The 24617-nt window shown below is 35.1% G+C and overlaps 1 protein-coding gene across 4 annotated transcripts in view; it reads right to left on the reverse strand.

Moving 5' to 3' along the window:
• RIC1 (RIC1 homolog, RAB6A GEF complex partner 1) overlaps positions 1 to 24617 on the reverse strand; it is a 143896-nt gene that overhangs the window by 79548 nt on the left and 39731 nt on the right. For 3 of the 4 annotated variants that reach the window (XM_043891308.1, XM_043891309.1, XM_043891307.1), the window contains exons 2-3: positions 19945 to 20052; positions 833 to 912 (exon numbers count right to left, since the gene is read on the reverse strand). In XM_043891308.1, the coding sequence (XP_043747243.1) occupies positions 833 to 912; positions 19945 to 20052 (188 nt within the window). Of the gene's footprint in view, positions 1 to 832; positions 913 to 19944; positions 20053 to 24617 lie in introns of those variants that run through there. The other variant, XM_043891310.1, reaches the window with a different exon arrangement.

Genomic DNA, 24617 nt, shown 5'->3' on the forward strand with positions numbered 1-24617 from the left:
CTTCATATAAAAAATAGTAAGACTTGGTCCTATTGACTGCATGATTTTCCCCCAGTTTGCTACTTTAAATGTTTGTCTGTTTTACCATTGTTAATTTTCAGAAATTTAAACTTTCATATAATGAAATCTATTTTCTCTTTCACTTCTTATATAACCAATAACATCTGTCTTCCACCATCTAGAAATGTGATAAATAATTCATTTGTATTTTCATCCAGTTTTAATGACTTGATCTTTTTTTAAAAAGGTGTCATACTTGAAAATTATGTTTATTTCAAAAGTTCTTTCAATAAAATGTTCTTATTTCAAAAGGCAAACAACAACAAAATAATATAAAACACACTGAACAGCATAAAGATCAAAAGTCCAAGTTTCCTCAAATTCTTTCGGGGTGCATGCTTAACCTATGCATATACTGAAGTATACAGGAAAAAGTACCTACAGCTTACTGACATTTTATATTGTCTCTTCATAATCTCTTAGCTCATACATCCCCAATAAAGACTAAAGAATGCTAAAACTACTAGAGTATATTAATAGTAATTCTGAATGTCCAAGAAAGGAGATAGTATTGGGTTGGCCAAAAAGTTCATTTGGGTTTTTCCATAAAACATTATACAGAATATATTCATCCAAGATTTCCAGACTTACTATAGAATTTTTTTATTCAAGTGACAGCAGTTTGAAGACCTGGTAATTTCTGAAACAGTGTTTTTGGAAATGCTGGCTCAGCACTTCAGACAGCCCTAAACTGTCTGAATATTTTGTGAACATTTTGTGAATACAAAGTACACAGATCAAATATTTAAAAAATAAAAGATAATGAACTTACTTGGGATACACTGGTTCATAAAGGTACTTGTCCCCTCTTGTAGATGTTATGTGAAAAAACAAGATGTAGCCATTTGCCGTCTGAAAGATAAATTTTATTTACCATGAATTAAAGGGTAAAGCTATGATGTAACCTTAATTTTAATTTTATTTAAAGTATTTATTTCAAAGTATTTTCTTCTTTGAAAACATTTTACTCTTAAGAATACTCTTTTGAAGACCTACAGCTAAATTATGCAAGTAAACGAATCACTTTGTTTCTGTATAATCTATCTTGTTTATAAAGTAACTCATGAAAGGGATTTATAGGTTTCAAAATATTCCATAGGTAATTGAAATTAATTTATAATATGATGTAGACATTAGTATTCTAAAATAACTATTATTCAGGTAATAGATGGTTAATTTGCAAAATATACAGAATGTTCTGAACTCTGGAATAATATGGCAAAATTTTTCTGAGTTTTTAAAGCAATGACATCACCAAATGCTAATAGTATGATGAAATTCAACATACTTTATACATTTCAAAATCAATAAATCAGCCTGATTTATTACAAAATATACTGTTGAGACAGAAGAAAAATAGAGAACCTTCAATTTCAAAAGTTTGAACATCAGCTAATTTTTCTACGTTAGCAAAATGCTTCAAACTGTATTAAGTAGGTCAGAAAGTAAAATACCATACAATATCACTTATATATGGAATCTAAAACATGACACAAATGAAACTTATTTACAGGACAGAAACAGACTAACAGACACAGAAAACAGCCATGGTTGCCAGGGTTGGGGATGGACAGACTGGGAGTTTATTAAGCAGATACAAATTGTTATAAAAGGAATGGACCAATAACAAGGTCCTATTGTACTGCACAGGGATCTACATTCAATATTCAATATCCTGTGATAAACTATAAAGGAAAAGAATATTATAAAGGAAAAGAATATTAAAAAGACCGTGTGTGTGTGTATATATATGTATAACTGAATGACTATGCTGCACTGCAACTAACACAGCATTGCAATCAACTACACTTCAATTAAAAAATTATAAATTGTACTAAAACAAAGTGTCATATGATCATGGCAGATATCTACTTGTGAAGTTCAACCAACCATTTTACATTTATATAAATATAAAAAGAACTATATTTAGCTTTTTCTAAACAAATACTTTCAGACATAACAGAATCAAGTGGCAATGTTTTACCCAAACTACTTTATATTCATACTGAATTCTTGGCATTTTAGTGGCAGGACAGCTTTTACCAAAAACAGAACTAAAAAAAAAAAATTAAAAAATTATTCAAGGTTTCAAATTTCTTTCCAGTACAAGTTTTCTGTGTTTCATATAAAGGAATGCAAGAGGAAATACTCAATTTCTTCAGCAAAGCCAGGTGTTCTGTTTTTAAGCTAAAAACTTTAATATTTCATAATGTTTTCCAAAACTCTAGTTCAACATACTGGGACACCAAAGGTAAAATCCTCCAGATAAGATAGTCATTCTAATTCTTCATGTGCAATTTTACATTATTCTAATGTGAAAACTATGAGATCAAAAAGAAAATGGATGCAAATCAAACCATACTGAAATACTGAAAGTTTTACAGATGTCACGACCCCTATATAGATTAGTGACTGTTTAAAATGTGTAAACTCTACTACCACATGGGCTAGAAAGGTGAAACAACATAGTACAATACTTAGATAAATAGCATACATACTTTGTCTGGAATATAAGTCACTCAGTGTCAAAAGTTTAACATTTCACAACATCAAATGCTAATATACTGAGAATTTTAACAATTGCTTAGAAGACTATAATGCCAGGGAAAATACAGCATCACTTTGCCCCAGCAGTTAGAAACTTTACATAGACAGTATACTAGATGAAATTACAAACATGGCTTGATTTACTATTTTGGTATTCTGTATCAATCATCTCTACTAGGTAAAGTTGGCTTTGCATGTATGTTAAATGCTATATATTTCCAGATATTAATGATATTCATCAGTAGTAATTTCATAAACATGCCTGCCTTTGAACAACGAAAGTTTTGGTGGTAAACGATTGTTCTTAAAAAAGAGCATTATGGTGAATCTATACCAAAGCGGTTATCATTATGTTGTGAGACCATAGTTAGACAGTCCTTCTCTTCCTATCCCCAAATACTGCAAATTGAAGTATATAACTCAATAAGTATATTGCTCAATCTACATGCAACAATTTCGAAACCTTCTTCTAGTATACATAATAAACATAAATACACCCTCTAAAGCCAGCTTTTCCAAAAAGTTAATGAAAAGACAAAATAAAGACTTCAAACTTCTCTTTCCTGTTATCATCCCTAATCTTAAAATATTTTTTTCTTTCTCCAAGGCATATTACTGGATTATATGGCTTTAACTACAGAGGTCCAGGAAGCAACAGTTAGAATTGGACATGGAACAGACTGGTTCCACATTGGGAAAAGAATACGTCAAGGCTGTATATTGTCAACCTGCTTATTTAACTTATATGTAGAGTATATCATGAGAAACACAAGGCTGGATGAAGCATAAGCTGGAATCAAGGTTTCCGGGAGAAATATCAATAACCTCAGATACGCAGATGACACCACTTTTTTTTTTAATTTTTAAAATTAATTTTGTAATTTTAATTGGAGGCTAATTACAATATTGTAGTGGTTTTCGCCATACACTGACATGAAATCAGACACAGGTGCACATGTGTTCCCCATCCTGAACCCCCCTCCACCTCCCTCCCCACTCCATCCCTCAGGGTCATTCCAGTGCATGAGCCCTGAGCACCCTGTCTCATGCATCGAACCTGGACAGGTGATCTAATTCACATACAATAATATACATGTTTCAATGCTATTGTTTCAAATCATCCCACGCTCACCTTCTCCCACAGAGTCCAAAAGTCTGTTCTTTCTATCTGTTTCTCTTGCTGCCTCGCATATGGGGTCATCATTACCATCTTTCTAAATTCCGTATTGGTGTTTTTCTTTCTGACTTACTTCACTCTGTATAATAGGCTTCAGTTTCATCCACCTCATTAGAACTGATTCAAATGGATTCTTTTTAATAGCTGAGTAATATTCCATTGTGCATATGTACCACAGCTTTCTTATCCATTTGTCTGCCAATGACATCTAAGTTGCTTCCACGTCCTAGCTATTGTAAACCGTGCTGCAATGAACACTGGGGTACACGTGTCTCTTTCCATTCTGGTTTCCTCAGTGTGTATGCCCAGAGTGGGATTGCTGGGTCATGTGGAAGTTCTATTTCCAGTTTTTTAAGGAATCTCCAGACTCTTCTCCATAATGGCTGAAATAGTTTGCATTCCCACCAACAGTAGGAGGGTTCCCTTTTCTCTGCACCCTCTCCAGCATTTACTGTTTGGAGACTTTTTGATAGCAGCCATTCTGACTGGCGTGAGATGGTACCTCATTGTGGTTTTGATTTGCATTTCTCTAATAATGAGTGATGTTGAGCATCTTTTCATGTGTTTGTTGACCATCTGTATGTCTTCTTTGGAAAAGTGTCTGCTTAGTCCTTTGGCCCATTTTTTAATTGGGTCATTTATTTTTCTGGAATTGAGCTGCAAGAGCTGCTTGCATATTTTTGAGATTAATTGTCAGTTGCTTCATTTGTTATTAATTTCTCCCATTCTGAAGGCTGTCTTTTCATGTTGCTTATAGTTTCCTTTGTTGTGCAAAAGCTTTTAAGTTTCATTAGGTCCCGTTTGTTTAGTTTTGCTTTTATTTCCATTACTCTGGGAGGTGGGTCATAGAGGATCCTGCTGTGATTTATGTCAGAGAGTGTTTTGCTTATGTTTTCCTCTAGGAGTTGTAGAGTTTCTGGTCTTACATTTAGATCTTTAATCCATTTTGAGTTTATTTTTGTGTATGGTGTTAGAAAGTGTTCTAGTTTCATTCTTTTACAAGTGGTTGACCAGTTTTCCCAGCACCACTTGTTAAAAGAGATTGTCTTTTCTCCATTGTATACTCTTGCCACCTTTGTCAAAGATAAGGTGTTCTTAGGTGTGTGGATTTATCTCTGGGCTTTCTATTTTGTTCCATTGATCTATATTTCTGTCTTTGTGCCAGTACCATACTGTCTTGATGACTGACTTTGTAGTAGAGCCTGAAGTCAGGCAGGTTGAGTCCTCCAGTTCCATTCTTCTTTCTCAAGATTACTTTGGCTATTTGAGGTTTTTTCTATTTCCATACAAATTTCACATACAAAAAATTGTGAAATTATTTGTTCTAGGTCTCTGAAAAACACCACTGGTAGCTTGAATGGGCTTGCATTGAATCTACAGATTGCTTTGGATAGCATACTCATTTTCACTACATTGATTCTTCCGATCCACGAACATGGTATATTTCTCCATCTATTTGTGTCCTCTTTGATTTCTTTCATCAGTGTTTTACAGTTTTCTATATATAGGTCTTTTGTTTCTTTAGGTAGATTTATTCCTAAGTATTTTATTCTTTTCGTTGCAATGGTGAATGGAATTGTTTCCTTAATTTCTCTTTCTGTTTTCTCATTGTTAGTGTATAGGAATGCAAGGGATTTCTGTGTGTTAATTTTATGTCCTGCAACTTTACTATATTCACTGATTAGCTCTAGTAATTTTCTGGTAGAGTCTTTAGGGTTTTCTATGTAGAGGATCATGTCATCTGCAAACAGTGAGAGTTTTACTACTTCTTTTCCAATCCGGATTTCTTTTATTTCTTTCTCTTCTGATTCCTGTGGCCAAAACTTCCAAAACTATGTTGAATAGGAGTGGTGAGAGTGGGCACCCTTGTCTTGTTCCTGACTTTAGGGGAAATGCTTTCAATTTTTCACCATTGAGGATAATGTTTGCTGTGGGTTTATCATATACAGCTTTTATTATGTTGAGGTATGTTCCTTCTATTCCTGCTTTCTGGAGGGTTTTTATCATAAATGGATGCTGAATTTTGTCAAAAGCTTTCTCTGCATCTATTGAGATAATCATATGGTTTTTATCTTTCAACTTGCCAATGTGATGCATCACACTGATTGATTTACGACTACTGAAGAAGCCTTGCATCCCTGGGATAAAGCCCACTTGGTCATGATGTATCATCTTTTTAATGTGTTGCTGGATTCTGTTTGCTAGAATTTTGTTAAGGATTTTTGCATCTATGTTAATCAGTGATATTGGCCTGTAGTTTTATTTTTTGTGTGGCATCTTTGTCTAGTTTTGGTATTAGAGTGATGGTGGCCTCATAGAATGAGTTTGGAAGTTTACCTTCCTCTGCAACTTTCTGGAAGAGTTTGAGTAGGATAGGTGTTAGCTCTTCTCTAAATTTTTGGTAGAATTCAGCTGTGCAGCCGTCTGGTCCTGGGCTTCTGTTTGTTGGGAAGATTTTTGATCACAGTTTCGATTTCCTTGCTTGTGATGGGTCTGTTAATATTTTCTATTTCTTTCTGGTTCAGTTTTGGAAAGTTATAGTTTTCTAAGAATTTGTCCATTTCTTCCAAGTTGTCCATTTTATTGACATATAGTTGCTGATAGTAGTCTCTTATGATCCTTTGTATTTCAGTGTTGTCTATTGTGATCTCTCCATTTTCATTTCTAATTTTGTTGATTTGATTCTTCTTCTTTTCTTGATGAGTCTGGCTAATAGCTTGTCTGTTTTATCTTCTCAAAGAACCAGCTTTTAGCTTTGTTGAGTTTTGCTATGGTCTCCTTTGTTTCTTTTTATTTCTGCCCTAAATTTTGTGATTTCTTTCCTTCTACTAACCTGGGGTGGTTCTCCTTTTTCTAGTTGCTTTACATGTAGAGTTAGGTTATTTATTTGATTTTTCTCTTGTTTCTTGAGGTAATCTTGTATTGCTATGAACCTTCCCCTTAGCACCGCTTTTACTGAATCCCATTGGTTTTGGATTATTGTGTTTTCATTTTCATTCGTTTCTATGCATATTTTGGTTTCTTTTTTTATTTCTTCTGTGATTTGTTGGTTATTCAGAAGTGAATGACACCACTCTTACGGCAGAAAGTGAAAAAGAACTAGAGTCTCTTGATGAAAGTGAAAGAGGAGAGTGAAAAAGTCAGCTTAAAACTCAACATTCACAAAACTAAGATCATGGCATCTGGTCCCATCACTTCGTGGCAAATAGATGAGGAAATAATGGAAACAGTGACTGACTTTATTTTTTTGTGCTCCCAAATCACTGCAGATGGTGACTGCAGCCATGAAACTAAAAGATGCTTGCTCCTTGGAAGAAAAGTTATGACCAACCTGGACAACATATTAAAAAGCAGAGACATTACTTTGCCAACAAAGGTCCATCTAGTCAAAGATATGGTTTTTACAGTAGTCATGTATTGATGTGAGTTGGACCATAAAGAAAGCTGAGTGCCGAAGAAATGATGCCTTTGAACTGTGGTTTTGGAGAAGACTTTTGAGAGTCCCTTGGACTGCAAAGAGATCCAACCAGTCCATCTTAAAGGAAATCAGTCCTAAATATTCACTGGAAGGACTGATGCTGAAGCTGAAACTACTGTATTTTGGCCACCTGTTGCGAAGAACTGACTCACTTGAAAAGACCCTGATGCTGGAAATGACTGAAGACAGGAGATGAAGGGGAGGACAGAAGATGAGATGGCTGGATGGCATCACCGACTCATGAGTTTGAGTAAACTCTGGTAGTTGGTGATGGACAGGGAGGCCTGGCGTGCTGCACTCCATGGGGTCAGAAAGAGTTGTACATGACTGAGCTACTGAACCAAACAGAGGTCCAACGACCTGCAGGCAATTTATATGACATTCTTTATGTTCATGTCTTTTGTATATCCATGCATTAGGGCCATAAGATCATAAGGATAAAGGGTATTAAGAGGATGAAAGAAGGAAATCATTACTTAAATAAAGCATAGAAGAAACACACTTGTCTCCATTAATAACACAGAAGAAAAAGAACTACAAACAATAACATAAAAGATATCAACAAGGCAATAAACATTCAGAGAGGCATGGGTATTAGGCTTCATTTTTTTTTAATGCAAATCTAGTAATAGACATTTAAAAAAATCATGCAAATTACCTCACTTGATTTCACATTTTAAAAAGAAGAGACTGAATTCTCTGGTTGTGGTAGTTGATATGGTTATCATTAGTATTAATTGCCTGTTTCTATTCTGCTGTGTTTGGGCATTTGGGAAGTTTCACTAGCCACTCCAAACTAAATGTGTTTTTAAATTATTTTATGATTGATGAGTGATATATATACTAGAAATAGTAACGTTCTGTAAACAGGAAGAATTTAAATCTAATTGTGAACTAGTACAACACTGTAAAGCAATTATCCTCCAATTAAAATAAAACTAACTGAATAATTAGACAAATCAACAGCTACATATAACTAATGCTTAACCTGTGGGCAACATTGCAATACTTTCTTAAAATGCTTTTATTACACATGAATTCACCAGATAGTTCAGAATTTCGAGTCATAGGGCATTTCTTCCTTTGCATATACCGTTTTTACCATCAGGGATAGAACAGATTTATGCATCTGGCTCCAATGACTTGAATCATGGAATCATAAGGATTTCTATAATAATTTAAGAGATATGGATTTGATGATTTAGAGATTTATCTTTTATCCCAACATACGGTCATATTAGGTTTTAAATATGGCTGACAGAAAAACATTTTTAAATTCTTTACACTGATTCATAAATGGTGTTTTCTGTTTTTAGCTATATTTCTTTATTATACATGTTGAAGTATATAAAATTCATACCTCTAAGAGAATGATTTAACATTTTGAATACTTTCAGACTTTGCACATACACATGAATATATTTAAATGAAAAATAACAAAAAGTTGTAAATAGCACATTCTCTCAAAGACAGGTAATGAATATCTTTTGATACAAATAGTCGTCACATCATTATTCCGAGTTCTATAACATTGTTTTATACCACAGCACTTGAAGACTTCTGGTTCTAACCAAGATGGATTAAGCTGAAGACAGTTTATGCTCCCATCTGAAATAAACAACCCAGAACCAAGCAAAATATATGAAACAATGGTTTCAAAACACTGACATCAGCAGTGAAGGCCAGTGATCCCTGAGAGATGGGAAACTGAGCTGAGTTCTATTGTTTCAGCTTACTCTCTTGAGAGTTCTCAGGTCACAGCACTGAGAAAGGGAATGGAGACAAAGCCTAGGAGACTCCCTGTGTTAAGAAGATGACGCTGAGAATTCAGGAAGAACAGGCACTTACAATTTATATGACAGAGTACTACCAGAGACAAGAGAGTTCTATGGAGAAAGAATCGAAGAGCACCAATAAACATATGCATGTGAAGACACTACCAATGCAGAAGAAAACCAAAAGGATTAGAAAAGGGAGCAGTGCGTGGTGCTCCAACAGTCCTGAAAACAGTCCCTGTCCCATCAGCAAGAATGAGAAAACTCATAATGCACATGGCATTGATTAGTTGCTCATAACAGTGTTTTCAGGTATGGCTGTGGTAAATCTTAGAAAGGTATTATCTTAGTAGTAGGGAATAATTAGCTCTAGATTGAGTATTGTTCCAAAACCACAATACAAACCCACAAAACAAAATATGAACACACCAAACTGCCTCCAAGTAACATAAGTACTTCCCAGAATAAAGCTAAAGGTTTACAGGACCACAAAAATATCCAGCAAACAACAAAGTAAAACCATAATGCCTGGCATCCAAATTAAAGATTACTACACATGTAGACAGGCAGAAAAACACAAGACACACAGTAAGAAGAAAAATCAACCAATCAAAAATGATCCAGAATTCAATCTGTTAGAATTAGCACAAAAGGACACTGAAAACAGTTATAACTGTGTTTGATATGTTCAAAGGCTAGGCAACAGAGAAAACCCAAACCAAACTCTAGGGATAAAAAAAATCTAAACTATTTGAGATAAAAATACACTAAAAGGAATTAATGGCAGATTAGACATTAAAAAGTTTACTGGTCATGAAAGCATAGCAATAAAGATTACCCTTAATGAAACACACACAAAAAGAATAAAACTGATAGAGTATCAGTAGATTGTGGCCTAACATACACATAGACAGAGTTCCCAAAGGAGAGAGGTGAGAGGGGAAAAAAAAAAGTTGCATTAAATTCAATACAAATTTCATTTGTTTCACTTAAACTTCTTTAAAAGATAACTGACTTTTAAAACAAGAACAGCAGAAATGTAGGCTGGGGTCTTACCATATATTAAAAATAAAATGTGTATAATATATGTTCCTTGACCCCAAAAGAATTAAACTAGAAACTGATGACAGAAGCTTTCTGAAGAACTCTCAAATATATATGCTTCTAAGTAATTCACAAAAGAAGAAATCAAGACAGAAATTTAGAAGAACACAGGAATTAGTGGGGCATTGTTACAGCAGTGCTTAAGGGAAAGTTTATAGCTTCAAATGCCTGTATTAGAAAAAAAGAAAAATGCCAAATCAGTGACCCTAGATTCTACTTTAAACTAGAATAGATGAGCAAATGAAACCAAAAGTAAACAATTTTTTTTAAATAAAGAAAATAATACAGATCAGCAAGGAAATCAGTGAAACAGAAAAGAAAATCAATGAAACTAATATCTGGGTCTTATTTTTTAAAAAAGATCATTAAAATCTTCTATACTTCTAGTCATAGTGTCCAGGAGAAAAAGAAACAGGATAAGCACTATAAGAAATGAGAGAGATTTGACATCACTACATAGTTTACACATATTTAAAAATAACAAGTGAGTACTGTGTGAATTTTATGACAGTAAATTTACAACTTGGATGAAACAGATAGATTCTGTGAAAGACATAAACTATCAAAACTTGCTTGTATCTACTAAAGAATTAAATCCTTTCCTCAAAACAAAACTCTAGGCCCAGATGCTATCACTGGTGAATTCTACCAAATATTTAGAAAAAAGATAATATCGATTCAACACAAACTCATCTAAAAAACCAAAAATGATGGAAAATTTTGACCTCATTTTATCAGACCAGCACTACCGTCATACCAAAACAAGACAGAGACATTTTGAGGAAAAGAAAGTACAAACCAATATCTTTTATTAACACAGATGTAAAATTTCTAAACAAAGTTTTAGCAAATTAAATCTAACAGTGTATTGTCAGAATAATAGATCATGTTTACTCAGGAATACAAGGTTGGTTTAACATTCAAAAATCAGTAAGTGTAATTTACAATATTAACAAACTAAAAAAGAAAAATTGTATGATAGTCTCAATAAATGCAGAAAAGGCATCAAACAAAATTCAATATAACACTACTAATTAACAACTATCAGCAAATTAACAAGAGAAGGTTAACTTCTACTATGTAATAAAGGGAATTTTAAAAATACCTATAACATGATTCTTAATACTAAAAGATAAATACTTCCCTATTCAAAATTGTACTGGACAGTCTTACCAATAAAATCAATAAAGAAAAAGGAATAAAAAGTATCCAGATTGATATCATAGTCTTTTGAGAAAATATGATGAGATCTACAAAAAAAGTAGTAGAATAAGTGAGTTTAGCATGGTTGTAAGATACAAGATCAATAGAAAAATCAACTGCGTTTCTATATATTAGATACGAACAATTAGAAAATTAAAAGTTTCCAAAAAACATCAAAAAATATAAAATACTTTGGGATAAATCTGGCAAAAGATGTGAAATACTTGTACACTAATAACAAAACATTGATGAAGTTAAAAATATCAAAATAAAAGATATAACTTGTTTATAGGTCAGAAGATTCAAGACTGAAAAGATGACAACTCTCCTCAAATGGATCCACAGATCCAATGCAATTCCAATCAAAAGCCCAGCAGTCATATTCATAGAAACCAACTAGGTGATTCTACAATTCATAGGGAAACAAAAGGTCCTACAACAGTGAAAGCAACTTTGAAAAGAAACTAACACTATATGATTTCAAAAATAATTACAGAGCTAGAGTAATCAAAATAATACTGTATTAACATAAAGACAGACAAACACTTCATGGAACTGAAGAGAATGCAGGCAAAACCCCACATACACAAGGACAACTGATTTATGACAAAGATGCAAAAGAAATGCAGTGTAGAAAGGATAACGTTTTCAACAGACTGTGCTGAACAACTGAGTATCAACAGGCAAATAATTAACTTGGAACCATACCCTGCACCATATACAAAAGTTAACTCAACACATAGCACAGACCTAAATATAAAACCTAAATCAGTAAGACTTCTAAAAGAGAGCACAGGAAGAAGAGATGACACATTAAAAAAAAAAAAAAGAATGAAGTGGACTTCATCAAAATTAAGTACTTCATTGGAAAACCACTGTTAAGAGAATGAAAAGACAAGTAACATACTAGGTGAAATTCTTTGTAAAAGCATATGTGTAATAAAGGACTTTCATCCAAAATATACTAAGAAGTCTAAAAACTCAAAAAGCAAGCAAAGAATAAATAAATAAAATGGGTAAATGGCAAATAAACAAATGAAAAGATACTCAACATCATTACAGAAATGTAAATTATAACTATAATTGTATACCACCACCCACCCATCAAAATAACTAAACTTAAAAGGCATACCATAAACTGGCAAAGAGGAATGAAAACTGTACACTGCTGGCTGGGATGTAAACTGGTACAATTACTCTGTAAAAAGTTTAGCAATTCCTTAAAAAGTTAAACATAAGGTTCCTATCTTTTGATCTAGCTGCTCCATTCACAGTTATTTACTCAAGAAAAAAGGAGATGTATATCCACATAAAGATTTGTACTTGAACGTCTACATTTTACTTGAAATAGACCAGAACTGTAAACGACTCAAATGCCCATCAACAGATAAATGGATAAACCAATTGCGTTATATCCATGAGATGGAATACTACTCAGCATGAACTACTGATTCATGACAACACGCTTGAATCTCAAAATAACTGCGCTCAAATTACATCATTAAAATAAATTGACCATCCAGCATCAGCAGAGGTTGTTCTGAGCCACCATTTTGAAGTTAGATATTAAATGTGAAAAATAACAACTCTAACAAAAACAGTATAATTTAAGGATGTATATAATTTAAGGGAATATAAATAGTATAATTTAAGGACACCAAGTTATAGAAATAGCAAAATTCAAAGACATCCAAGACATCCAGGAGAAGAGCAGAGTAATCACTTCAAAACAGTGTTTGGTCAAACCAAGATGAAAAGGAAAGAAAAGAGAGATGAATGAGTACTATGTAGAACACTATATTCCTCTACAACTTGCTATAGTCCACTCTCTTTGCTTTCGGCTGTTGTTTGGTGACTCAATTAACATGTTAGCAAGAGGGGGAAAAAACTCGACAACAAAACAACAGGAATTCTAAGTTAAACTGATGTTTTTCCCTTATTCAAAAAACAGTTATATTCTAATATATATTACAGTAATTCTCATGCTGGGGCAAAACAATGTACACTTCCCTTTATCTAAGTGTGAAATAGAATATCAAGGGTAGCAAGGAGAAACAGAGTTGGAATGGCAGGTTGAGGCCAGATCACAAGATGCCCTGAATATCAGACTAAGAAGTTTAGAACACAAGGAGAAGCCACCAAAAGGTTTGAAAGTAAGAATAAGGGCTGTGATTTAGAAACAGCTCAAAGAGTCGGACATGACTGAGCGAATGAACTGAACTGAACTGATACATAATTTAGGGGCATTTCAAGTAGACAAAAAAAAAAAAAAAAACATAGCTGAAAGTTTTGAGTTCTAGGCATTCTACAAAATATACTAAAGGCTTGTGTTAAGGTAATGCCAATGAGAATCAAGAGGATGTCAATAAACTAGAGTCAGGAATTAGCAAAATACTGATGATTGGAAGAGAATGCAGAATCAAGAGATTCCAGGTTTTTTCCTATTATAAGCAAAGCCTAAATAAAAGTATTAATGCATATGCCTAATACATTGGTGCTACCTGCCAGACAGAATACTAGGAATGAGACAGCACTGAATTTTAATGTTCCTTGTGCACATATATATATACTAACTGTCTGAAACTGAGGAAAACTGGAGGGATATTTATGGCCTAGTATCATATCTACTAAAATGATATTCTACTTTTGATATTCAGAGAAAACACTCTCCTAAATACTATGGGCCAATTCTTAAAATGGTAAAGGATTTTCTTTCTCACACTTAAAAAACAGTGTCAGTGAGATTTCTTTCTTATCAAGGTACAACTTGATAAGGAGGTAACTGTGGTTCTGTTGATGATACAGTAATAGAATTTTTAATATAAATGACATGCCAGAGCACAATGACTATTCTTGGGGATTGGGGGGAAGGCCGTAAAAATTGCTTTGGATTTGTCTTGAAGTGCAGAGAGAGACTGATGCTACAGGTCATACAACTGTATATGCTTCTCACATAGTCTATTGATGTTTTTGTAAAAGCAAATTGCAAAATATCAACTAGATTCAGTTTTATTCCATAATAGCTAGTAGCATTAAACAACCATGCTAACAGTGAAAAGCAGTAAAGCAAAATTATTAAGACTTTCAAATTCTAGAACCAGGCTTCATGGGTCAGAATTTCATTATCAGTAGTGTGATCTGGTTCCAAATAGGAAAAGGAGTACATCAAGGCTGTATATTGTCACCTTGCTTATTTAACTTACATGCAGAGTACATCATGAGAAACGCTGGGCTGGAAGAAGCACAAGTTGGAATCAAGATTGCCAGGAGAAATATCAATAACTTCAGATATGCAGATGACACCACCCTTATGGCAGAAAGTGAAAAGCAACTAAAGAGCCTCTTGATAAAAGTGAAAGAGGAGAGTGAAAAAGTTGGCTTAAAGCTCAACATTCAGAAAACTAAGATCATGGCATCCGGTCCCATACTTCATGGTAAATAGATGGGGAACCAGTGAAAACAGTGGCTGACTTTATTTTTTTGGGCTCCAAAATCACTGCAGATGGTGACTGCAGCTGTCAAATTAAAAGACGCTTACCCCTTGGAAGGAAAGTTATGATCAACCTAGACAGCATATTAAAAAGCAGAGACATTACTTTGCCAACAAAGGTCCATCTAGTCAAGGCTATGGTTTTTCCAGTGGTCATACATGGATGTGAGAGTTGGACTATAAAGAAAGCTGAGTGCCGAAGAATTGATGCTTTTGAACTGTGGTGTTGGAAAAGACTTGAGAGTCCCTTGGACTGCAAGGAGATCCAACCAGTCCATCCTAAAGGAGATCAGTCCTAGGTGTTCATTGGAAGGACTGATGTTGAAGCTGAAACTCCAATACTCTGGCCACCTGATGCAAAGAGCTGACTCATTTGAAAAGACCCTGATGCTGGGAAAGACTGAGGGCAGGAGAAGGGGATGACAGAGGATAAAAATGGTTGGATGGCATCACCGACTCAATGGACATGGGTTCGGGTAGACTCCAGGAGTTGGTGATGGACAGGGAGGCCTGGCGTGCTGCAGTTCACAGGGTCGCAAAGAGTCGAACACGACTGAACTGAACTGAGTGTGATCTAAGGTACACAGTATTGATGTAATCTGGGGCAGGTGCTTTAACCTGTCTACCACAGCTCAACTGTATGATGCAAGTAACAAAATTACCTATCATCAGAGGGTTGTTACGAAGAATAATTTTAATACACATAGGCACTTAAATAGTGCCTAGCACATAGCAGACACCAAAAAAGTTAACCATCATAATAACTCAATTTTTTAATAAGTAGTTAATTCACAATCAATGGATTCCTACATGAGGCTAAGAAAATGTAAATTACATTTGAGACAAAGGACCATCAAAACTATAAAGCTCCAGAATTCAATTAAACTTCTAATTATCAAGAAAGTTCACTTATCTAATACACATGGCATGGTAATATACAATTTTTAAGATTATTTTTATGTGTCCTTTGATTTAGTACCAATGACTGCAAAGAAGAGTGATTGCTCTGTATTGTGTGTGATCAGTCATGTTCAACTCCTTGTGACCCTGTGGAGGCTGCGCCAGGCTCCACTGTCCATGGAATTTTCCAGGCAAGGATAATTCCTGCTTCAAGTGATTGCCTCACTGAACAGATAATACAAAAATACCAGTGACCTTACTAAACTATTATCAAATAACTAATAGTTCTCCATCTGTATTATTCTATATTACTGTACATTATAATATAAAAAATGAAGATAAAATATAACCTCTTTTGCAGGCAGAGGCAAATAAAAGTTGAACAATGGGATGAAATGGTTTACTTTAAGTTAGCTTCTGCTAAGATGGAAATACTGAACCCACATTCCTAACTTTCTTCTTTTCTCAGTTGCTATTGTTCCTACTTGTTAAATGGTGCCTGACTCTCTTGCCACCCCATGGACTGTGGCCTGCCAGGCTCCTCCGTCCATGGAATTTCCTAGGCAAGAATACTGGAGTGGGTTGGATCTTCCCAACTCAGGGATCAAACCTGCCTTTCCTGCATCTCCTACATTGCAGGCAGACACCTTACCTGCTGAGCCATCTGGGAATACAACACAGTTATCAAAAAGCATGCTGTGACTGCTCCCAGAAGTAAATGCTGACAGGGCTTGCTCCTTGGAAGGAAAGCTATGACAAATCTAGACAGCGTAACAAAAGGCAGACACATTACTTTGGTGACAAAGGTCTGTATAGTCAAAGCTATGGTTTTTCCAGTAGTCATGTACAAATGGGAGAGTTGGACCATAAAGAAAGTTGAATGCCAAAGAATTAATGCTTTCAAATTGTGGTACTGAAGAAGACTCCTCACAGTCCCTTGAACAGAAAGGAGATGAAACCAGTCAATCCTAAAGGAAATCAGCCCTGAATATTCATTGGGAAGGACAGATGCTGAAGCTCCAATATTTTTGCCACCTGATGTGAATAGCTTTACTCACTGGAAAAGACCCTGATGCTGGGAAAGACTGAGTACAAGAGAAGAGGGCAACAGAGAATGAGATGGTTAGATGGCATCATCACTCAGTGGACATGAGTTTGAGCAAACTCTGGGAGATAGCATGGCATGATGCAGTCTATGGGGTTGCAGAGTCAGACTCAACTTAGGTTGCTTTCCTGTCTTTGTTGTTGTTCAGTTGCTAAGGGTCCATCAACAGATAAATGAATAAGAGATGTACATACAGTGGAAAATTACTCAGCCATAGAAAGAATGAAATAATGCCCATTTGCAGCAACATGGATGGACTCAGAGATTATCATAAGGAAAGTAAGTCAGATACACAAAGACAAATATTATGTGATACCACTTACATATGGAATCTAAAATATGATACAAATGAACTTATTCACAAAACAGAAACAGACTCACAGACATAAAAAAACAAATTTATGGTTACTAAAGGGGAAAGGAGGTGTAGGAAGGATAAATTAGGAATTTGGGATTAGCGGAAACAGACAACTAAATATATGATAAATAACCAAAGTCCTACTATACAGCACAGGGAACTATATTTAACATCCTGTAACAAACCACAAAGGAAAAGGATGTAAACAGATATATATATAAAACTGAATCACTCTGCTGTACAACAGAAACTAACACAACATTGTAAATTAACTATATTTCAATTAAAAATAAACTTAGTGTTCCCTATGATCAAAATTGATTCCTCAAAGTTTCCTCAATGCTAATCTGTAATTTTACAAATTTCATGTGAAAATGTCTTTTCAAACCCATACTGCCAAATACTGATATCAATCCATGAGCATGATTTTAATTGAATACATTCATCACTTGATAGGCAATTATAAAGTCTACTAGATTTCTTCTATGTTTGCATGTTGACAAGTCATTACATTGTAATCACTTCCAATTGAAGGTTAGGTGGAAGCTCTCCTCATTTGTACAATTAATGAGTTCTGAAATACGGGAATTTCTTCCACAACGGCATCAAAGTTAAAAAAAAAAATGCTATCAGGACCATGGTTTGAGTTCAGAAAAAATATCCGTTGCTAATTTTTCTTAGAGATCTCACTCCTTGTTAACTTTTGACAGCAATGGAAGTATAAAAAGCAGCTTGATATTACTTTTAATTCAAACATTAGTTGTCATCAAAATGGCTTAACCAACATATAAATTTCTGACTGCTAAGTCATTGAAAGGCTTTGGGTTTGGGCAAGTCAGAATATTCAACTTCTATTTCTAACAAAAAATATAACCATCTGTTTTATAATGTTTACACCAGGATTAGTTCTGTAAATTTGTCCAACTAAGCCTTTTTCTGCTCCATGTTTTTACCACCATCAATTAAAACACGTCAGCAGGTTCTACTTCATGTTATACTAAATTAGTGCTTTCTCAACCTTTTTGAAAATTTTTTCACCTGTTGTTTCACACATGCTATTCATGGGGAATAATTCATAATCATTTCACACTCTGCCTTAACTATTCAAATAAACAACTGAGCAGAATTAACATCTGTCAATTCATCACAAGAACCAAGCAAACTTACTTTGATTGCACCTTCATTTTAATTTTTTATGTTTGTGAAAAAAATTCTGATGTGATAAGACAGTCTATTTTAAATTTTCTAACTTTTCCTGACTACTAATTTCAGTGAGTTGAGAATACTATGATGAGTACTTAGCTGGGTAATGTCAACTTATATTGTATTCTTTTCACATCACTATAGTCACTCTAAAATAAACAATATGTTGCCATCTAATTCAATAATAAAATAATGCACACTCCCATGTGCTTTAAAAGCATGACATTCAAAATTTATTTTTCTCTTCTTTCATTCTGATACGATTTCATTCCTTATGCACTAGTGATAAAAATATGAAATGTCACAGTATAGCAATATGCATGGTACTTGAAACACAAAATTTATAAATGCTTCACTATAATTTATAGTACACTGAGCATAAGAGTGACAAGATGAAGCACCATATATGGTCACTGTCGGGATTACTCAACTCAGATGCTGTCACTTGAAAGCAGCCGTAAACAACATGTAAATAAATAGGCATTTTCAAGGAAATGTTATTTATGGATAGTAAAATTTAAACTTTAAATAATTTTCAACTGTCAAAAGTATTCTTCCTCTTTGATTGTTTTCAATCACTTAAATACGTAAAACTATTCTTAGTGTATAGTCCACATACCAACAGGAAGCAGCTAGTAGATATGATACTGCAAAACCTTTCTATAGGAAGTGAGTAACTACTCAGTACTTTTTATTTTACAGAGGCATTTTCGGATGATTTACCCAGTCAGTATTATATAGCATGAACAGGAAAAGAACTGAAAGCAGAGAGATAAATTAGTGTAGTAGTTGAAAGGACAGTAAATGGAATCTAAGTACCTCATTTTAAAGTCCTTCTCTCTAATATATACTATCTGTGTAACTGTGGATAAAATTTAATTTCTCAAACCCTCAATACACTAATCTACTAGAAAGGGCAATTGTATTTTCTTTGAAATGTTCATTTAAAGATTGAAAGAGATGATGCACATAATCTGATTATAACAACACTTACGTAGAAGGTGCTCAATAAATGTTAACACTGCTAATTCAAATTAACATCGCTAATTCAAATTAGGTGATGATGACAACCCAAGAGATGACAATGAAAAAATAGAATTTGGAAAGGTAAGATCAACCAGATCTAAGCACATTAATGGACCAGAGAAGAGATGCAGAAATAAATTCAAATGGATATGAGAATGTTGTATGACATAAACACAAAATTTATCATTTCTGTGAAACATCCTTGGGAATAAAGGGAAGGATTCATAATATAAATTTGAGAATACCATGTGAATATAGATGAAAGCTTAAAAAATCTGGATTAGACTTTAAGGAAAATGAGAGGAATAAAAAGAAAAGGAGGTAGGCACCATTTAGGGATGGGAAGAAGTAGAAGAATCAAGAAAGAAGATACAGTAGGAGGAGTAACCTAAATAGAACAACTGCTATGCAGACAGTAATACTAAAGGGTGTGAAAGAGTAAAAAGATTTATCCAAGAAAATCCAATTTAGATGCAATGTAATGATTTCATAAGAAAACACCATTAAAATCTACTTACTGACACAGCTATCATGGTACTATCTGGCCTCCATTCAGCTTGCTTGTAGGACCCAAACTGAGAAGACGATTTTGCAGGTTCCTTGTAGGTTACAATTAATACACTGGGCTAGAAGAAAAAAGGTGTATTTTATTAATGTCTCATAATAAGTAAATCTAAGAAAACATCATGAAGTACTGACAGCATTTTAATAATTTTAGAAGTATAATGAAAGATAACAAAACCTTTTCTAACTCAACATTAAAAAACTAAGATCATGGCATGCAGTCCCATCACTTCATGGCAAATAGAAGGGGGAAAAGTGGAAGCACTGACAGACTTTATTTTCCTGGGCTCCAAAACCACTGCAAATGGGTTCAGCCATAAAATTAAAAGATGCTTCCTCCTTGGAAGGAAAAAGCTATGAGAAAACTAGACAGTGTATTAAAAAGCAGAGACATCACTGTGCCAACAAAGGTCCATATAATCAGAGCTATGTTTTTTCCAGTAGTCATGTATGGATGGGAGAGTTGGACCATAAAGAAGGATGAGGGCTGAAGAATTGATGCTTTTGAATTGTGGTGCTGGAGAAGACCCTTGAGAGTCACTTGGACTGCAAGGAGATAAAACCAGTCAATCCTAAAGGAAATCAACCCTTAACTCATTGGAAGGACTGATGCTGAAGCTCCAAAACTTTGGCCACCTGATTCAAAGAGTCAACTCACCGGAAAAGACTCTCATTATGGGAAAGATTGAGGGCAGGGGAGAAGGGGGTGGCAGAGGATGAGATGGCTGGATGGCATCACCAACTCAATGGACAAGAATATGAGCAAACTCTGGGAGATAGTAAAGGACAGGGAAGCCTGGAATGCTACAGTCCATGGGGTTGCAAAGAGTTAGACATGACTTAGCAACTGAACAACAATATTAATTAATAAGTTTAAGCAAATCATATAAAAAGAACCATAAATAAAAGCAATCTAAATAAGCCTATATCTACTAAAGAAACTGAACTGATAATTAATAAGGTTCAAAGACAGAAAGGACCAGCCCAGATGGGTTCACTGATGGATTCTACCAAACACTTAAGAAAAAAATTATACAAATTTTCTACAATCTCTTTCAGAAGATAAAAACAGAGAATACTAACTCATTCCTTGAGGCCAGTATCACCCCAATACTAAAACCAGAAAAGGCATTGTAAGAAAATGACAAACCAGTATCTCTCATGCACACAGATGCAAGAATTCTGAGCACAATATTAGCAAATCAAATCCAACAATGTATAAGAGAATTATATACCATAATCAAGCAGGATTTACTACAGGTCTTCAAGATTGGCACATGTGAAAACTAATATAATAAACCATCATATCAACAGGCTAAAGGAATCAACAGATGTAGAAAAAGAATTTGACAAAATTCAACACCATTCAGGACAAAAATTCTCAGCAAACTAGGAACAGAGGGGAACTTCTTCAAACTGACAAAGAAGATCTACAAAAGCCTATAGCTAACAGCATACTCATTGGAAAAAACTAGTTTTCCTGATAAGATCAGGTAGGTACACCCTTCTTTTTCAAAATCATACTGAGCTAATGCAATACACAAGAAAAGGAAATAAAAGATATACAGATTGAGAAGAAAAATTCAACTTGTTCTTAGATGATATGGCTGTGCATACAGAAAATCAGAAAGAATGAACAACAAAAAAACTTATGAAAATAATAAGTGATTACAGCAGGGTTGCAGGATAAAGTGTTAATAAATAAAAATCAATTGCTTTTCTATATACTAGCAATGAATAAGTGGAAGTTTCAACAAAAAATACTTAGGCACAAATTCAAAATATGTGTAAGACCTATGTGAGGAAATCTACAAAGTTTCAATGAACAAAAGAAAAATTTTCAATTCTTCCCAACTTGATCTACAGATTCAACACAATCCCAATCAAAATCACAGCAACTTATTTTATAGATACTGACCAACTGGTTCTAAAGTTTACATGGAGAGGCAAAATATCCAGAACACCCAATTCAATATTAAAAGAAACAAACTAAATTGAAAGACTGACACCAAACTTCAAGACTTACTATAAAGACAAAGAAATGAAGACAATGGGGTATTGGCAAAAGAGTAGAAGACAGGTCAATGCAACAGAATAGAGAGCCCAGAAACAGACACACAAAAATACAGTCAACTAACCTCTGACAAAGGAGCAAAGGCAACAAAATGGAGAAGAGATGGTCTTCTCAACAAATGATGCTGGAACAACTGGACATCCAATTTCTGGCACTAAAAAAAAGCTCCACAAGGTCATCTGGTACTTTCTCTGCCTTTGCTCTAGAATCAGCAACTTTTTCGGATTCCTGCCTCTTTTAATTAGAAACAGTATTTAGAAAACAAGGCCTGAAAACAAGATGCTTACTGCTAGTGGGATGTCATTACCTTTGGATTTTCTCAGAAAATACAGTGGGAAATATATGAACCTATACTAACCCACATAGGCCCACATATCTATAAATACTTCTAATATATGCAAATGTTTATAAACAGAAACATTTTTGACAATAATCAAGCACAATGTGCTTCATTCTAGACTTCACCCTTACTTGGAACTTTCTTCTGACAGTGAGTACTTGGCTATCATTTCATACAACTAATTCTCTGTTCTACATATGTATACAGTATTGTGGAACTGCTAAATATATTCCCATAAAAAACCAATTTTACCAAATAGAATACAGTTGTTATGGATAACTTCTTTTAATTTAGCTTGAGAATAACCAGTTACAACACCATTTTCCAAAGCTACATAAGTCATTCCCTCAGAAGCTTTTTTTAATCTCTAAAAGTGAAATACAGAAGTTTCTAAGACACTGACAAAGCTCTGAACACATTAAAACTGCTAGTCATTAGTGTTTGTACTTCAAATATCAATTAAAAGTTAAAAACAAATACCTTGGCAGGAAATGACATTAGCAAAATGTCAGAATAAGTACTTCTGGATTCTCTCCTCAACCCCTAACAATTCAGACAGATCCCCTTTTGTGAGGAATACAGAAATGAATTGAAAGCACCTGAATGCTGGATGAATGAGAGAGAAGGCTCATTAAAACTGGTAGGGAAACTGAGGACACCTTCTCACCAGAATTCCTACCACCAACACAGTGTCATACAATCAGGATGAAACCCTCCAGCCCACAGCTGATCCCTACAAAGGAAAAGGAGTGGTCTGTGTGTCCAATGCCCCAACCTTTCCATGGGGGTTCCTCAGAGGACAGGCTTCTATCGTGTCAGTCCTGCATAAGATACTGTCAGGACTGGCATAATCAAGCTACCTAGGAGAGGACAGAGACAGTGGCTTGGAATAGTAGTCACTGTCACTGTTCTCTATAGCTCAGCACAAGGTTAGCAGAGAAGAAAATTTTAGCTCTCAGCCTCCCCTGAAGAAAGAAAGAGTTGATCCACATGTCCAAAACCCCAACTTTAAGGGGTCTACACAAACGAATGGGTTCTGTCTTACCTGTCTCAGAGTACTGACAGGACCTGGAAATGTCTGTCTGGGGGCTAGTGAGCACAGAGACATAGGTTTGGGTAGGCAGTTGCCATAGCTGCTCCCCCTGGCTAAGTCAGTTCAGTTGCTCAGTTGTGCTCAACTCTTTGCAACTCCATGGGCTGTAGCACGCAGGCTTCCCGATCCATCATCAACTCCCAGAGCTTGCTCAAACTCACATCCATTGAGTCGGTGATGCCATCCAACCATCTCATCCTCTGTTGTCCTCTTCTCCTCCTGCCTTCAATCTTTCCCAGCATCAGGGTCTTTTCCAATGAGTCAGTTCTTCATATCAGGTGGCCAGAGAATTGGAGCTTCAGCTTCAGTCCTTCCAGTTGACTGGTTTGATCTCCTTGCTGTCCAAAGGACTGTCAGGAGTCTTCTCCAACACCACAGTTCAAAAGCATCAATTCTTCAGTGCTCAGCTTTCTTTATGGTCCAACTCTCACATTCATACATGACTACTGGAAAAACCAAAGCTTTGACTAGACGGACCTTTGTTGGTAAAGCAATGTTTCTGCTTTTTAATATGCTGTCTAGGTTTGTCATAGCTTTTCTTCCAAGAAGCAAGCATCTTTTAATTTCATGGCTGCAGTCACCATCTGCAGTGATTCTGGAGCCCCCAAAAATAAAGTCTGTCACGGTTTCCCCATCTATTTGCTATGAAGTGATGGAACCCGATGCCATGATCTTCGTTTTCTGAATGTTGGGTTTTAAGTCAACTTTTTCACTCTCCTCTTTGACTAAGCATAGAGTGAGTGGATAACCACTGCCCCTCCCCAACCGTAGTTTCTCCCTGTGAAGCTAAAGAATTAGTCCACAACTTCAATGCCTCAACTTTTCTGCGGGCTGCCCAGAGTGCAGAGCAGGGGTGGGGGGTCTGTCTTGCCTTCCACTGAGCAGTGATGATATTGACATAATTTAGCCACCAAGGAGTTTATGAGAATAGAGACCAAGGTTTGGGCTAGTGCTGCTCCTCCTCCAGCTCAGCACAGAGCAAGTGGATTAAAAAGCCCAGCTCTTAGCTTCTCCCTAGGGAGGGAAACAGATGAAGCATCAAATAATCCAACTTTTTTAGAGGAGGCCTGAGAAACGGCTTCGGTATTACTAGTTCTGATGCTCTGAGGGGATCCAGCGT

The sequence above is a fragment of the Cervus elaphus genome, chromosome 29, assembly GCF_910594005.1.
Source record: "Cervus elaphus chromosome 29, mCerEla1.1, whole genome shotgun sequence".
Taxonomy (NCBI): Eukaryota; Metazoa; Chordata; class Mammalia; order Artiodactyla; family Cervidae; genus Cervus; species Cervus elaphus.